The following is a 17,500-nucleotide window of genomic DNA, read 5'->3' on the forward strand; positions in this document are numbered from 1 at the left end:
GTATTTATCGGGATTACGTTTGTTTTTCTTTCCTCGCTTGCAGTTTTATATTGTCTCCTTTCCACTTTGTTTTTTGTTTTTGTTGTTGTTGTTGTTGTTTCAATGCCTTGTTGCTCTAAATTATACTGATGGTAATGTCTTTGTTACTGTAGTTGTAGGTTTTTTAATACTTTTTTCTTAGTGGGTGTTGCTATTGTATTTAACATATTTTCCTTCTTACATTTTTGTAATCATATATTTTCGTTTGTTTTTAATATTGTTGTTCTTCTTCCTATTTATGTTGCTGTAGTTGTTGCTACTTCCATTTCTACTACTACTGGCGTCATACGTTACACTATTTCAGACCAGAAGATATCATACATACATACATACATATATATATATATATAGTATTATATTATATATATATATATATATATATATTATATAAATATATTATATATAATATATATATATATATATGTATATATATATATATATATATTATATATATAATATATATATATATATATATATATATATATATATATATTATATTTATATGTTTAGTTATGTATAGATGTATGCATTTAGAGATTTTGTGAGCATGTATAAATGTATATAATTATAGACACATATACAGCTATCTACGTATGTATGCATGCGTAATTTTATAATTATACATACACACATGAGTATCTGCACATGTAATTATACATGTATGCACGTATTTATATGTGTCTATACACGCACACATATGCATACAGACTCTCTGCAAGAGTGTTTATGCGAATGGATGTAAATGTGCATGCGTGTATTTGTCTGTATGTATGCACATGCACGCGACTATGTTTCCGGAAAGACACAGGTAATTACATACGTAATTCCCCATTCATATATGTATGTATAGACGGATACGTGGATTGTATGTTTAAATGAATTCTGTTGCATACATGCCATATGTTTGTATGTACCTACTTACATATGTATGTATGTATGTATGTATGTATGTATGTATGTATGTATGTATGTATGTATGTATGTATGTATGAATGTATGTATGTACGTATGTATGTATTTATGTATGTATGAATGTATGTATGTATGTATGTATGTATGTATGTATACATGCATGTATGTAAGTATGTATGTGTATATGTATGTATGTGTGTATGTGTGTATGTGTGTGTGTATGTATGCATGCATGTATGTATGTATGTATGTATGGATGCATGTATGTATGTATGTGTGTATGTATGCATGCATGCATGTATATATGTGGATAAATCTATGAATGTATGAACGTATGCATGAATGTATGAATGTACGTATGTATGCATAAATGTATGTAAGTATGTATGTGTGTGTGTTTGTCTGTGTGTGTTTGTGTGTGTGTGTGTGTGTGTTTGTTTGTGTGTGTTTGTGTGTATGTGTGTGTGTGTGTGTGTGTGTGTGTGTGTGTGTGTGTGTGTGTGTGTGTGTGTGTGTGTGTGTGTGTCTATTGTAGATTATCATCGCCTCTACATTTCCTGTGTACTTATGTTGTGTGCATAGAAGGACAGAAAAAGCCGGTTAGGTTAAGAGATAGAAAGGGAGATAGATATGGAGGGAGATTAGGATAGATAAAGACAAACAAGAATAGAATTAGATCGTTATAGAAGATAATGATTAAAACAGATCGTAAGATAGCAGAGATCGATAAGAAAAGAGTCAGACAGATAGGCAAGAATTAAAATATGCAGAGACAGACATATACACATGTGTGCGTGCATGTGTGTGCGAGTGTGTGCGCGAGTGTGTGACTGTGTGTATTGATAGATAGATTGATAGAAAGATAGATAGAAAGATAGATAGATAGACAGACAGGTTGTTGGGCGGACAGACAGAGGGGTGGATGGATGGATGGATGGATGTATGGATAAACAAACAGATGTGCAGGTAGCTAGCTAACTAGGGAAATAGATAGACGGTGAGACAGACAGACTGACAAATAGATAGATAGATAGATAGACAGAACGCTAGATAGATAGATAGATAGATAGATAGATAGATAGATAGATAGATAGATAGATAGATAGGTGTTCGGGCGGAGAGGCAGAGAGATGGATGGATGGAAAGATGGATGGATGGATAAACAGACAGATATGCAGGTAGCTAGCGAAATAGGGAAAGAGATAGACAGAGAAACAGATAGATAGATAGAGAGAGAGAGAGAGAGAGAGAGACAGACAGACAGACAGACAGATTGGCAGGTAGGCAGACAGACAGGCGGGCATGTAGGTGGCTAAATATGGTGCAATTCCATGCATCTTCTCGCCCCGTGATTGTTCTTAATTTTTTCTTCGTCATTTTCGTCTTGTATATGGTAGGTGGCATTGCGTTGTAATTGGCTGAGTATTTCGTAGTAGCATTGTTTTTATTGTTGTCTTGCCCCCAGACCAGCTCTGACGGGGTAGATCTATTATTAATGATGTTTTGAGCCTTCATCATCCTGTCTTTTTCCTTTATCTTTCCATTTTATTCCAGTTTATAAATATATATTTGTATTTTTATTTATTTCAGATTAAAACTTTCATTTGTAACTTTTGAACTATATGGCTGAGGGAAAATTCGTTGAGAGGGGAGTGAGGTGTGCATACGAAGTACAAACAAGATATGGTCTCACATATGAATGTGAAGTGAACTGAGGTTTAAAATCTTCAACCACTTGAGATTATCCAGTATGCAAACTCACTGTAAATGTTTAAAATCGGAAACAACAAGCAAGAAACATAACTTCGAAAGTTCACCCAAGTGTAAGTTAGGGATAACATCTAAACATGTTAATATCACTGTGGATCTTGCTTTTAAGGCCGCCTAGTTAGAATATAGGAAATATTGCGAAAATTATATCTGATACTTTCACCATTTAGCTTTAAAGATAACAGGGTTAACTTATTGGAAGTTGTCTCCCTTGATCATTGCTTTTAGAATTTCGACCTTCTTCGTGGGTGTTCTTTTTGTTTTTCTTTTAACTAATCGCATTAAAACCTCTCTTTATTGAAGTTTTTGAAATCGCTTGGTTGATTGTTTGGCACGTTGTTTGGGTGGCTCGTTGGCTTGTTGGACAGTTGATTGGTTAGTTGGTTGGTTGACTGGTGGTTTTGATAAATTGTGCCAGCGGGCGGTGGTACTAGGTGTTTGAATGATCGTGGTGGTGCTGATTAGAAGTAAGAAGAGAAGATAGAGCAGCTTGATGATGATGATGAGGATGATGATGATGACGATGAGGAGGAGGAGGAGGATAATGATGATGACGATGATGATGATGATGATGATGATGATGATGATGATGATGATGATGATGACGATGATGATAACGATGACCTCTGTATTAGCAATCGGTTGTCGTAGTCGTGGTAGTGGTGGTGCTAATGGTAATGCAGGAAATTCATCATTGTTGTTTGGTTTATATATGTGTGGGTGCTTGGTGGGGTTGTAGCTGTGCTCCAGTATGTCACACCCTTTAAGCTGGGACGCATAAACGGATAAAGATACTGCAGAGATAACAGCATATTGGTTAGTTTAGTTTGCAGTGATCACGATCCTGGTTTTTATGGGTGCTACGGGCGGCAATGATACTGGTTGTGGTAGGGAAGCAGATTTCGGTGGTGACGGCGGTGTTGTTTGCACTAATAGTGATATTGGTGATGGTAGTAATAATGGGACTAATTGGGCGGTGTGTGGGGGGTACATAGAAAAATCTGTGGTAGTAATAGTTGTGTCATGGACAGGGATGGTAATAATAATAGGGTCACAGAGGTGAAACAAAAGCAGAGAAATCAATAGTGTACCTATAAACTTGGCTACTGTTGTTTTTGTTGTTGATTAGACGGGTGTGGGGGATAATAAATGTCATGCAATTTGAATGATGTATGGATAGATTAAGTATACCAGAGTATGTGATTTATGATAGTAGACCCTTGAATCCGGGGACCAAATTCTGCCGTTTGAAATGTTCGCATTGTATTTTTAATTTAATATAGTGATGTTGCACCATTCGGTTCTACTTCTCGTGGCTTTGTCTTTGTTAAAAAGGAAACTTTTATTATAACCCTCATAACGATATTTATGATCATCATGATCAATATCATTACCATTGTGTCTCGTATTGAGACCATGACCGGGTTTCACTTGCCGGTAAAAATAATAAATAAGTAAATACATAAAATGACAATTTGTCTAACTAATTGGCGCCCATGGGAACTGGAAAGCAAAAAAAAAAAAAAAACAGAAAAATATACTGGCGCCCTTAGGAAATGTAAGAACGTGGAAAAGAAACCGTTTACCCTCTCTTACCTAGTTTAGGTTTTATGTCTATATTAAGAATCAGCCGTCTTTTGTAGTATTTGTTGGTGTTGCTTTCACTATGGATGACTTTTGTTCTTTATTGGTTTCGTGCACCCCTTTTAATCTTTTGAAATACATTTTCTTTTCTATCTTTTTTCTCACGATATACTGTAAGCCTTTGTATTCTTGTATTCGAAACCGAAACGTGACTTTTCACCTGCGATGATAAGAACTCATTTTTTTTTCTTATCGTAAATGAGCTTTATTATTATTTACAGTGTGTGGATCTTTGTGACCGTTGTTATTGTCATCAAACTCTTCCTTTCTTCCGCCTAACTCACTCTTTCTTTTACATTTATTTGTTGGCTCCCCACTATTCTCTCATGTGTACTAAATACAGATTTCAAATTATGGCACAAAGCCAACAAGTTCGTGGGAGGGGATATATCGATTACATTAACCCCAGTGCTCAACTGGTACTTATTTTCTTTTCTATCCTAGGTACAAGGCCCGAAATTTCGGGGGAGGAGGCCAGTCGATTAAATCGGCCCCGGTGCACAACTGGCACTTAATTTATCGACCCCGAAAGGATGAAAGGCAAAGTCGACCTCGGCGGAATTTGAACTCAGAACATAAAGACAGGCGAAATACCTATTTCTTTACTACCCAAAAGGGGCTAAACACAGAGGGGACAAACAAGGACAGACAAACGGATTAAGTCGATTATATCGACCCCAGTACGTAACTGGTACTTATTTAATCGCCCCAAAAGGATGAAAGGCAAAGTCGAGATCGGTGGAATTTGAACTCAGAACGTAGCGGCAGACGAAATACCTATTTCTTTACTACCCACAAGGGGCTAAACACAGAGAGGACAAACAAGGGATTCAGTCGATTACATCGACGCCAGTGCGTAACTGGTACTTAATTTATCGACCGCAAAAGGATGAAAGGCAAAGTCGACATCGGCTGAATTTGAACTCAGAACGTAGCGGCAGACGAAATACCGCTAAACATTTTGCCCGGCGTGCTAACGATTCTGCCAGCTCACCACCTTAACGTAGACAGTATATGGTAAGCAGGTGACTGAAAGCGTTGCTGGTTTAGAGTGCAAACAACTCGCGGCCAAAACAAATGATTTCTTTGAACAGGTGAACCTCATAAGCTCCGAAAAAGACTCAACTTAGAATCTCATCTACACCAACAGCGTTCTGGTTGCATGAAGCTACTAGGATCATCTCGTAAAGATGATACGTTTAGTCTAGTTTGGTTTGGCGAAGAATACAGAAAGCCATAGGATACTGCTAAAGTCGTCCTTTTTCACTTCCTTGCATATATGCACTACTAATGTTCTTAAGATGAAAAAAAAAAAAAAACCAGACTGCTAATTCATTTTATCGATCTCGAAAGGATAAAAGAAAAGATGTTAACGGGATTAGAACTCAGAATGTAAAGAACCGGAGTGAAATAATAAGCGGAATTTTCCCCGACGTGTTAACGATCCTGCCAATGGGATTCCGGCGTTTAATACTTTCTTGATGAATAATGGAGCGATAGTAAGTGTGGGTAATTGTTGGAGATGGTGGTTGTGGTGGTGGTGATGGTGATGGTGATGGTGATGGTGGTGGGTGGGAATTGTTGTGGTGATGATGATGGAGTGGTATTAATAATGGTGGTGGTGGTGATGGCGTTAATTGTTGTTGGGGGATGTATGGTGGCGGTGGTGGTGGTCGTGGTGGTCGTGGTTATGTTAATTATTGTAGAGATGATGATAGTGACGATGGAAGTGGTAATTGTTGTATTGTTGTTGGTGGTGGCAATGGCAGTGATGTTGATTGTTGAGGTTATAGTACTGGTAGTAGAGTAATTGTGGTGGTAGTGGTGGTGATGTTGTTGACTGACGGTTCGGTACTGTTCCTAATTGGAGGGGTAATTCTGGTGTGTGTGTTTTTTTTATTGCAGTACATAATGTGGTGCTGGTGGTGGTGGTGGTGGTGGTGGTGGTTGTGGTGGTGGTAGAGATGTTGTTTGTGGTAGAAGCGGTTGTGATAAGGCACGCTTTCGTTCCCATGGAAACAATACGTTATATATTGATCACACAAAGAAATCATACAGAAGCAGACGTCAATTTTTGTAAGAAACATCCCCCCAAAACCCTCCACCCACATACATACCACACAACACAAAACACAAGCAAAAAGTATATTGAAAAAAGAAAAACAATAAAAAAAACGTACGTTTGTAATTTGCACTATTGTCTTTCAGTGCCTCAGTTTATAAGTATATATACACAGTACACAGGCACACTCATACACGTATATACACTACATTCATATACACATATACACATACACACATAATCTAAGGAGGGGAAACTACGTGTTTATACGACCTGCAAGAAATAGCACCCAAATGGCCCTTAAATCACACCTCACCAACGTGTTAAAGAAGAAACCGTTCTAGATATATTGACCCTGAGTTTCCAGCAGGTAATAATAAAGACAAGATGGTCACGCATGGAATGTCATATAGTATAGGTTTGCTCGATTAGGGCTAACCTAGGGCTAAAAGGTAACTGCCATAGCTATATAAACGCATACACAAAATATAACACACACGTACATACATATAGAGAGTCGCATACAGAAATATGACACACGCTTATACAATTTTATACACACTGGCATATACAGATAAATTATATAAGCACTCAGCTGTCTAACGCATAGATAGACATATATATATACAGACGCGAGTACGCACACGCGCAGAGACACACTTGCGCTGACCTATGATCAATCACAAACTCGCACACACAGGACAAAACTATTTTTTAAAGCACAAACGTACGCACATACAATAAGACGTAAATGCATACATGCAAAAGCACACGCACACGTGCACACACACCTTAACACATGGATGCACACGCACAAAAGCAACTGCGCGCGTAAATGCATACGCACAGACAATGCGTTTCACACACACACACGCACGCTCACACACGCACACATGCACATATGCATACACACACACACACACACGCACACACACGCACACATGCACATATGCATAACACACACACACACGCACGCTCACACACGCACACATGCACATATGCATACACACACACACACACGCACACATGCACATATGCATACACACACACACACGCACGCTCACACACGCACACATACACATATGCATACACACACACACACGCACGCTCACACACGCACGCTGACACACGCACACATGCACATATGCATACACACACACACACACGCACGCTCACACACGCACACATACACATTCATACACACGCACACACGCAAACATTTACACATGTGCATACGCCGACACATGCTTACATCAACAACCTCCTCGACGGACGGCGAGGCGACGAAAATATGTTTTCACTCCTTTTCATGTCTTTCACCCGTTTATTCGGTACAACAGTTACACAAAAAAGAAGGGAACGAGAATGAAACCGAATTATTGAATGAATGAATAAATAAATAAATAAATAAATAAATAAAATAAATAAATAAATAAGTAAGTAAATAAATATATAAATATATCACAGGTCACACAGGTCAGATAAAAATCTTGATGATGGCGACACGATGAGAGAATTACAAGTATTTGTAAAGAGAAAGAAAGAAAGAGACAGAGAGAGAGAAAGAGAGAGAGAGGGAGTGCGCACGTGAGTTTGGAGTACAACCAGGGTGCAGCATGTTTATGTTGTACATAAATGTCAGTGTATTTTCTATGCAAATGTTTTTGCATGTCTGCGTTTAGGTGTAATACACAATACACATACACACACACACACACACGAATAACGGCCTCAGTCTGTCTATCTATCTATCTATCTATCTATCTATCTATCTATGATCCTATGAACCGTAAAAATTAATACTTCATTGACCGAGGTTACTGTGGTCTTTTCTGTAGGCTTTTCTTTCCACGGGTAAACCTCGCCTGTCCTCCCCTTTACACTTTATATTGACATTTCTGTGATAACGATCCCTATTGATCGATTTTTTCTTTTCCTTTTATTTTTATCCCCCCCCCCTTTATTTTGCTTTTACGATCCCTTTTGATTCCTTTTGATCGAAAACCAAACCCCCTTTTTTATCCCGAAAAAGAAAAGCTCTACCTTGTAATTTGTCCCGTCTGTGTGCAGCCCTGTGTGGCTAATAAAGAAACATATCTACTATTTATCTATACATCTATCTATCTCCCTGTCTGTCTATCTCTCTGTCTGTCTGCCTATCTGTCTCTCTGTCTGCCTGTCTATCTGCCTGCCTGTTTGTTTGTCTGCGACCATGCTCGAGTACCGCCTTGAAGGAACCCTAGGACTAATTCCATAAGTCTAGTACTATTTCTATTGGACTCTTTTGCCGAACCGCTATGTTATGGGGGTGTAAGCACATCAACACCGGTTGTTGATCGGTTATAGAGGAGGAACAAATACAAACACAAGGACACACACAGATATATACCTATTCATACATACACACATTTCATACGGTTCTGGGTGGTTCAGTCCCACTGCGGGGCACTTTGGGCATGTGTCTTCTGCTATAGCCTCGGGCCGACCAAAGCCTTATGAGTGGATTTGATAGACGGAAACTGAAAGAAGCCTGTCGTATATATATAAGTCTTTCCTTGTTTGTTTTGCAAAATAGTGGTTTTGTCTCTAATAATATTTTATATATATATATATATATATATATATATATATATATGTGTGTGTGTGTGTGGTGTGTATATGTACGTATGTATGTATGTATGTATGTATGTATGTGTGTGTCTGTATCCGTGCTTATGCCCCTTCATCGCTTTGGCAACCGATGTTGTTGTGTTTACGTCCCTGTATACATATATTTATATATAGTACTGCAATATCCAATGTGTGGCCTTTGTTTTACGATAAAATAATGATCAATGGAACAAATGGCTCCTATTTCTAATCGGAATCTCCCTTTGATAACAAGTACAGCAGCGTAACAAATACAGCAATTGCGATTCTCATATTTGTAGAAATACAATGATATTTACACGAAACTAAATTAGAGGGACCAAGATTCTGGCTGTAGCCTCGTATTTAAGAAACCAAAATAGAAGTTCCAAGAACCCTAAGTGGTTGCTATCTACGACGTAACGGATCAAGGAAATTCCGGGATTGCAGAATGATCTTTGCGAATAACGAACGTATTATCCACGAGGAAATTATGCTAGAATTATCTGTACACAAAGTATTAATCCCATGAAACGACTCATAAATCCATAAACTCAATGACATGTCAGCAACTGCCATAGATCTTCCTAAATTGAGAAACGTACGATATTGTTATAATGCAACATGTTGACAGGAAAACCTTCCTAAAAATCTTATCTACTTCATTCTTTTATTTATAATCACTGTCTTCACTTCTTTCTTCTTCTTCTTCTTCTTCTTCTTCTTCTTCTTCTTCTTCTTCTTCTTCTTCTTCTTCTTATTATTATTATTATTATTATTATATTATTATTATTATAATAATAATAATATAATAATAATAATAAAATAATAATAATAATATAATAATAATATAATAATATAATAATAATAATAATAATTTTCTTCCTCCTTTTTTAAGCGCCTACGCGTGCTCACTGTCACGTCAGAATTAATTACCCAGGAAGAAAACATCACCTTGACTGTTTGTAACCGAAAGCCATTATTTTGTTTCCTCGTCGTGCCTCTTGGATACTTGCAACTGTCTTCCCTCTTTGTAAGGTGGATTGGAACATCCTTCTTTTGCTTCGAAGCACGCAGAGAAAGTGTTTTTTCTATTTTCAATCTTTTTTTTTTTTTCACTTCGCTCACTCCTTATTTTTTTTTTTTTTTTTTGCTAAATGTTGACCATTGAGACATACTGATCGTATTTTAATTTATGGCATTGCTATCCAACGTCAAAAGTGCATCATACAGGATTTTATTTTAAAATGCCTTCAACAACAATAACTTGACAACCAATACCTAAGTCTGAAAATTACTCTTTAATTTACTTTGTTATTTTCCTTACAGCCAAATGTTATCCATCACGATGGTGACCCGGTCTGTGATAACTAAAACGCATTAAAATATCCAAAAATAATTTAAAAAATCTATCATAATATCACCGCAAAATAAAAATCCTCTTCTATGTCATTATCATTTAGTTACTGGATATTTTAGCGATCTGATTCCTTGCCAATACTAATTCTTAGAAGGCATTGTTATAATGTAACTCCTCGTAGGAGGGATATCATTGTTAACAGTCGAAGATAATGCGTAGGTGATGAGGCAGACGCAGACACAAATATAAGTGCAAAAACAAGATACATGCACAAATGCATGTCGATCTACATACAATATATTTTCAGCTGCCATGGTGGTTCCAGAACAATTCTTCGTTCACTGATGATTAGCTAAACCCTTTAGGCCGGTTATTTATCGGAATAAACTATTTTCTTAAATCAGCATTCACAAGGCTCGGATTACTCTACTTCAAAATGCAATGAACTAGATCAATGTTATTTAAATACGTAGAATATGTTAACGTTTGATTTGAAAATGTACTTTAATTTGGGGGTGGTTTTCCTATAAATCTTAATAATTCTACGGGTGTAATCGATCAACATAAACATTGATTGCATTCTTCTAATCAATGTGGGAGAACTGTGCCAGTCAGGACTGCAGTCTCTGCCTTCCGATCCAAACCATTAACCGTTTAGCAATCAGATTACTCCGTCAAATGCAACACTTATTTATTCACACAGTTTTGAATTAATCATGCATTATCTCTTCGATTCGAGATTTCACTGATGTGATTGCTTATTTTCAGAATAACATTGTAGAGTAGGCGTGAGAGATTTGAACATGATATGGCCATGGACTGATGGCGATTATCCTCTCCCTCTAACGCAAATATCTTTACCCATTATTTGGGTATGGAACATCCTCGCTCATCCATTTCGACTCTAAATTTGATAATTCCTCTCTCTCCCTTTGTCTCTCTTTCTCTCACAAACATATTATCTCTCCCACCGTCCCTTTCTCTGTGTGTATACACACACACACACACACACACACACATATACATATATATATATATATATATATATATATATTATATATATATATATATAGATATATATATATATATATATATATATATATATATATATATATGGCTGTCTGTCTTCTACATACTTTGCTTTTTATTTACCAAATAACTATTGAAAATAACTCTTGATGCTTCAAATAATAAACTTATACAAGAAAACATACGACAAGATTGAAAGCGTCGATGACCTCTGAGGATTATTTTCGAGTCGAACAACATTATTGCATGCAAACAATTATAATATTTGTTGGTTACTGCAGAATTAATGTGTGGTTGTTGTGTTTGTACATGTGTGTAGAGCAGGCGAATGTCTGTTAGTTTTTCTTTTAATTGCTCACATCAAACACACACTTTACACTTTACAGGAAAACGACTGAAAATAATTTTTCTTTTCCTGCATAGAGATACTTTAGGCATTATAAAGTTAGTAAGTTGTTCAACTTGATATCAACTCAACATGTTGCTAATATTTCATGCCAGGAGATTTCTGATACTTGCAATGAATCTTCATCCTTTTGTACATCTCTTGTCTGAGCAACGATTTCAAACCACAATGTCTGATTCTGGTCATTGTCAGAATATAACCATTGAAGCCATGTTTTATGGCTTTATACTATACCTTTGACTACAATATTGATTTCTTAAATATGTATTAGATTTTCTAGTGAAGTCGTAATAAAACTTCTTCGTTGGTATATTCTCAGAATTTGTAAACATATGAAAGAACTCTCTCCAAACGGAGTTGTATGTATGTATGAATATATGTATGCATTGCGTATGTATGTGTGCATATATGTACGAATTTATGTATACATTGAATACTCTATCTGTGTAAATATGAGTACGACCAACTTAACTTTATAGAAAAATGAAACTATTTCCTTGGTCCAAGATATCTTATATACTTTTACATAAGGAATAGGTTATGCACTACTTAGGTATCGAGATATTTACTTTTGTTTTGCACGACACAGATACTCATAAATATGCGTGGATGTATGTATAAATGTATATGTGTATGTATATGTGTGTGTGTATGTGTGTATGTATAATTGAAAAATTTGGAGTCAACAAGGAGCATATATATATATATATATATATATATATCTATATATATATATATATATATATGTTCATAAGCACACACGCACAGACAGACACACATATGTATATACATTTATAGGTGTATGTATATCTATATGTGTATGGGCGCGTATGCATATATATATATATATATTATAATATATATATATATATATTTATTTATATATATATGCACGCGCAAATACTAAGATGGCAATGCGCTCTACTTATAATTTCATCGTATTTCTAGATTAACAGATCCTCTGGCTATGCAAACATAATCCACTGAGTGATCCCAGGAAGTACATTAAAATGGTCTCCCAGTAGCTTAACAGCAATATACAAATAATGCATTGTTACCACGTAGCAGATGCTCTAAGATATTATCTCAGTACAAAAACATATAGTAACCACATATATTTATCACTGAGGTCAATGAACTTCACGCCAACTACAGATATGCAAAGCAGGTGAAAAAGTTGCTTGAATAGGTTATTATTGGCTTAGTTTGATCCACAGAAAACCTCGTGGTTTAACTGGAGTAAATGGAATATTCTAATGTTATACACACTTTTCTATGGTTATCTTAATACTCAGACATACTCAGCATGACGTGGTGAGTGCGGTAAATGTGCATGTATGTGTGTACGTATTTAAGTGTGTGTGTGTGTGTGTGTGTGTGTGTAAACGTATATAAGTGTGTATGTATGTGTGTATGTGAGTGTGTGTGCGTGTCTGTGTGAGTGTGTATTTATTCATGTGTGTGTATGCGTGTCTATATGCGCGAATGTGTGTGTGTTTTAAAAGGCTGGTTCGTGAAATAATAGGTACTGTTCATATATTAAGGTGTTAACGGTAGCATATTTCCTTTTGTATACCTAACGCGGAACTGAATAAAGGAATAGCATGGATGAAATAAAAATTACTTCAAGGAAGGATTTATCAAAGAAAATAGAAATATTGTGATCGTATTTTCTAGTTGCACAATCCTTGCTGTACAGTACCCATGACGTTGATGTTTTTCTTTAAAACAATGAAAAAGGAAAGAAAATAAATGCCACTTACCGTTTTGGACTGAGTTGTGTTGAATAGGAGTATGTTGAATCACGGGTGGGTGATGGTGAGCTGGGTGCTGATAGCCTGTCGTGAAACCCGGTCGGAAAATACCATTGCTATTGGGAAAAAATGGAGGATGGAACTCCGGCGGAGGTCGAAAGGTCGGAGGTTGATGTCGTATAAAGTCGTTTCCCGTGCTGGACACTACGGATCGGTCATGGCTGCCCGTTTGAGATTGTGATTGCGCTTGGTTGGCCGATGACAACTGATGAGCAGTGTTCTGGCTATTAGCGTTTTGACCCGAAGGAGTCGCACAACCCCCACTTCCGTTTCCGCCGGCACCAGTTCCACTGTTGTTGTTGCTACTGCTGTTGTTGTTATTGTTGTTGCTACTGTTGCTGTTGTTACTGTTGCTGTTGTTACTGTTGTTATTTCCTCCGATATTTCCACCTCCTGAACTTCCACCAACTCCACCCAGTACGCCACTATTACTTAACTGCTGAACTGCACTTGCCTGAAACAACAAAAATATGAAATATACTTAAGTATAGAACAGAATTTTGAAAATCATGCATAGAAAATTAATCTTGTATGATCTTAGCTTCAAAACACCATAGGAATATTACACACACATTATGTACACAAACCGCTACCCAGTGACTCATGAGTGAACGTAAAATAATCAAAATAAGAAGAGCTCAAAAATTTTCATTCAAAAAGCGAATATCAAGAAAGAGGCAATATTTGAATATATAACTATCGTTTGTTATTACATAACAAAAGGATCAATAGAACTATATTCTTTTATTCTTTTAATTGTTTCAGTCATTTGACTGCGGTTATGCTGAAACACGACTTTACGGGGTTTTAGTCGAACAAATCGACTCGAGGACTTTTTTCCTTGTAAGCCTAGTACTTATTCTGTCTCTTTTTCCCAAACGGGGATGCAAACACATGAACATCGGATATCAAACGATGGTTGGGGTGGGGGACAAACACAGACACAAACACACAAATATATTTATACATATATATGTATATACGATTAGCTTCTTTCAATTTCCGTCTACCAAATCCACTCACAATGCTTTGGTCGGCCCAAGGCTATTGTAGAAAATACTTGCCCAAGTTGTCACGCAGTGGGACCTGAACCCGGAAACATGTGGTTGGGAAGCAAGCTTTTAATCACATATCTCTGCCTGCGCATGCAGTGTTTAGAAAAATATAAATACTTATGCAAACGTGAGATAAATCTATTCTTGCAGGGGACACTAGTTTGCTACGGGCAATATTTCGTTGTCAAAGTAAACAGTAACATAACCAAATGGCTAACTTTCTACCCACAAACTGAACCAAAAACCAGTACCACATTTTAAATTACGATCCATGGTCTCCAGTTTAAAACCAAATCTGATTTGCCATCTAATCTTAAATAGTTGATCCTTTGTGAAATCTGACTTTTATTGTCTTTTTGGATGAGTCCCGTCTAGCAGGCTATTTTGGTACTAAAGAAGGTTCTTGTTTCTTCATTGCCGTCCACTGGAGTTCATTTCTGTCATACATGAATAACAGCATACACCCATACATTTTATGTTGACCAAATTTCGCTCGTAATACTTTAGTTAATTCAAGACCACGCTACAATATGTTTACAAGGACGAAAATCAGTGTAAATCGGAAATCACGTAGTTGTAAGACAATAAGCCATTCAGTACGTACATGACTATTTTGAGAGAAAATGTTTGTGAAGAATCTTTGAAATCATATAAGCTATATACCCGTGTTACAATGTATTTCTATCAGATTTATTATAGCCCTATAAGTATCGTTCCCAGATTATAATCCTACATTATCATGAATCAACGTTGGAACCTCTAAATAGTCATGTGATCTGCAAGAAACAGCAACTAAATCTTCCTCAAATACGTCTTTAAAAATGATCCATTGCATAATGTTGTCTTAGATAAAGATAGAATGATCCATTGCATCATAATGTTGTCTTAGATAAAGATGGCTTGATAATTAGTGATGGAAGGTTATGCAAAAACAGGACAAACATAGGGTACACACCTTTAATAGTGTATCTGGGTGGGTTAGAGAACGACAGAGAGAGAGAGAGAGAGAGAAGGAGAAAGAAAGAGGGAGAGAAAGAGAGAGAAATTCAGAGAGGTGGAGAGAAATATGCGCTTATATCAAATTGTTTCCAGTGCTAGATGTGCTCATAATATAGGCAGAGAATCAAAGCGAATAGAAATTTAACGAACGCAGTCCTACAACATTCTTACCATAGACCCATCTTCATCACGTTATTAGTCTTCATCCCCCCTCCCACTCTTATCACATTCTCATTTTCACAGTTCTGTAAGCACACACTCGTTCCCAACATCCACAACGACGTAGAAATAACGGCCACATCAACAGGGCATACATGATATTACTGTTGAAGACAGAAAAAGTACTTCGAGTCTACACACAGCTATTGTCATGGAACAACAATGTTTATAGTTACATGCCAAAAGCACTTACTGTCAACATTTAATAACCGCACACAGAAAACGAACAATAAAAGTGCAATTAAATGTATGCGTATAGGGGGAGTGGGCATGCAAGTACGAATACACGCGGTATGTACGTGTATATTTATACATACATACACCCGCCGGACATATATTATATACATAAATATATATATATATATATATATAATATATATTATATATATATATGGGTGTATATATATATATTATATATATATATAATATATAATAATCAAGTGTATAATTATGTATACATACATACGTACATATATATATAGATATATGTATATATATATATATGTATATATTAGTATATATATATTAATATATATGTATATATATATGTATATATATATATATATATACATACGTATCCACATTGAGAGCAACATAATAAACATACACGTACATGCTTACACACACGCGCGCAAGCACACACACAATCACAAACGTATGTTGACACGCGGATAAGGACATATATAAGGGAGAGAGAGAGAGATACAGACAGACAGAGAGAGTGAGTGAAAGAGAAACAAAGAGAAAGAGAGAGAAAAAGGAATGAGTGACACGAACAAGATAATTACTTATATAGAAACATAGATACATAAATGAATGATTAATAAAGTTACCCAAATAAGTGAAATAGCAAAATTTTGAACCCAAAGTTTCCGCCTGTCATCATTTAACGTATTCAAATGATTACAGACGTGCAAATACAGAAACGCATTTCAAAATCAGGTGATAGACGCAAAGGAATACTGAAAGGCTATTTCTATTTATACGAAATCAATATATATATTTCTTTTCTGTGTATCTTTCTGTTGAAGAGCGTAGGCTCGAAACGTAAAGACTTGTTTTATTTATATTCCTGAGCGCCATACTAATACAATTGTTTGTTTGTATTCCACCTGCCTTCGTCTTTTGTTTATTTTCATAAAGCTTCCCGTTATATATATATATTCACTCTTTTTACTCTTTTATTTTGTTTCAGTCATTTGACTGTGGCCATGCTGGAGCACCACCTTTAGTCGAGCAAATAGACCCCAGAACTTATTCTTTTTAAGCCTAGTACTTATTCTATCGGTCTATTTTGCCGAACCGCATAGTAACGGAGACGGTTATCAAGTGATGTTGGGGTGGGGGGACACACACATACACACAGACATACACACACACATATATATATATATACATATATGCGACGGGCTTCTTTCAGTTTCTGTCTACCAAATCCACTCACAAGGCTTTGGTCGGCCCGAGGCTATAGTAGAAGACAGTTGCCCAAAATTGCCACGCAGTGGGACTGAACCCGGAACCATGTGGCTGGTAAGCAAGCTAATTACCACACAGCCACTACTG

General features: G+C 36.4%; 1 protein-coding gene across 1 annotated transcript in view; it reads right to left on the reverse strand.

Moving 5' to 3' along the window:
* LOC115214335 (nucleolar protein 4-like) overlaps positions 1–17,500 on the reverse strand; it is a 209,925-nt gene that overhangs the window by 46,669 nt on the left and 145,756 nt on the right. The window contains exon 5 of the mRNA XM_029783519.2: positions 13,614–14,118. Coding sequence (XP_029639379.1) covers positions 13,614–14,118 — 505 coding nt within the window. The remainder of the gene's footprint in view (positions 1–13,613; positions 14,119–17,500) is intronic.

This window comes from Octopus sinensis, linkage group LG7 (assembly GCF_006345805.1).
Source record: "Octopus sinensis linkage group LG7, ASM634580v1, whole genome shotgun sequence".
NCBI classification, from domain to species: domain Eukaryota; kingdom Metazoa; phylum Mollusca; class Cephalopoda; order Octopoda; family Octopodidae; genus Octopus; species Octopus sinensis.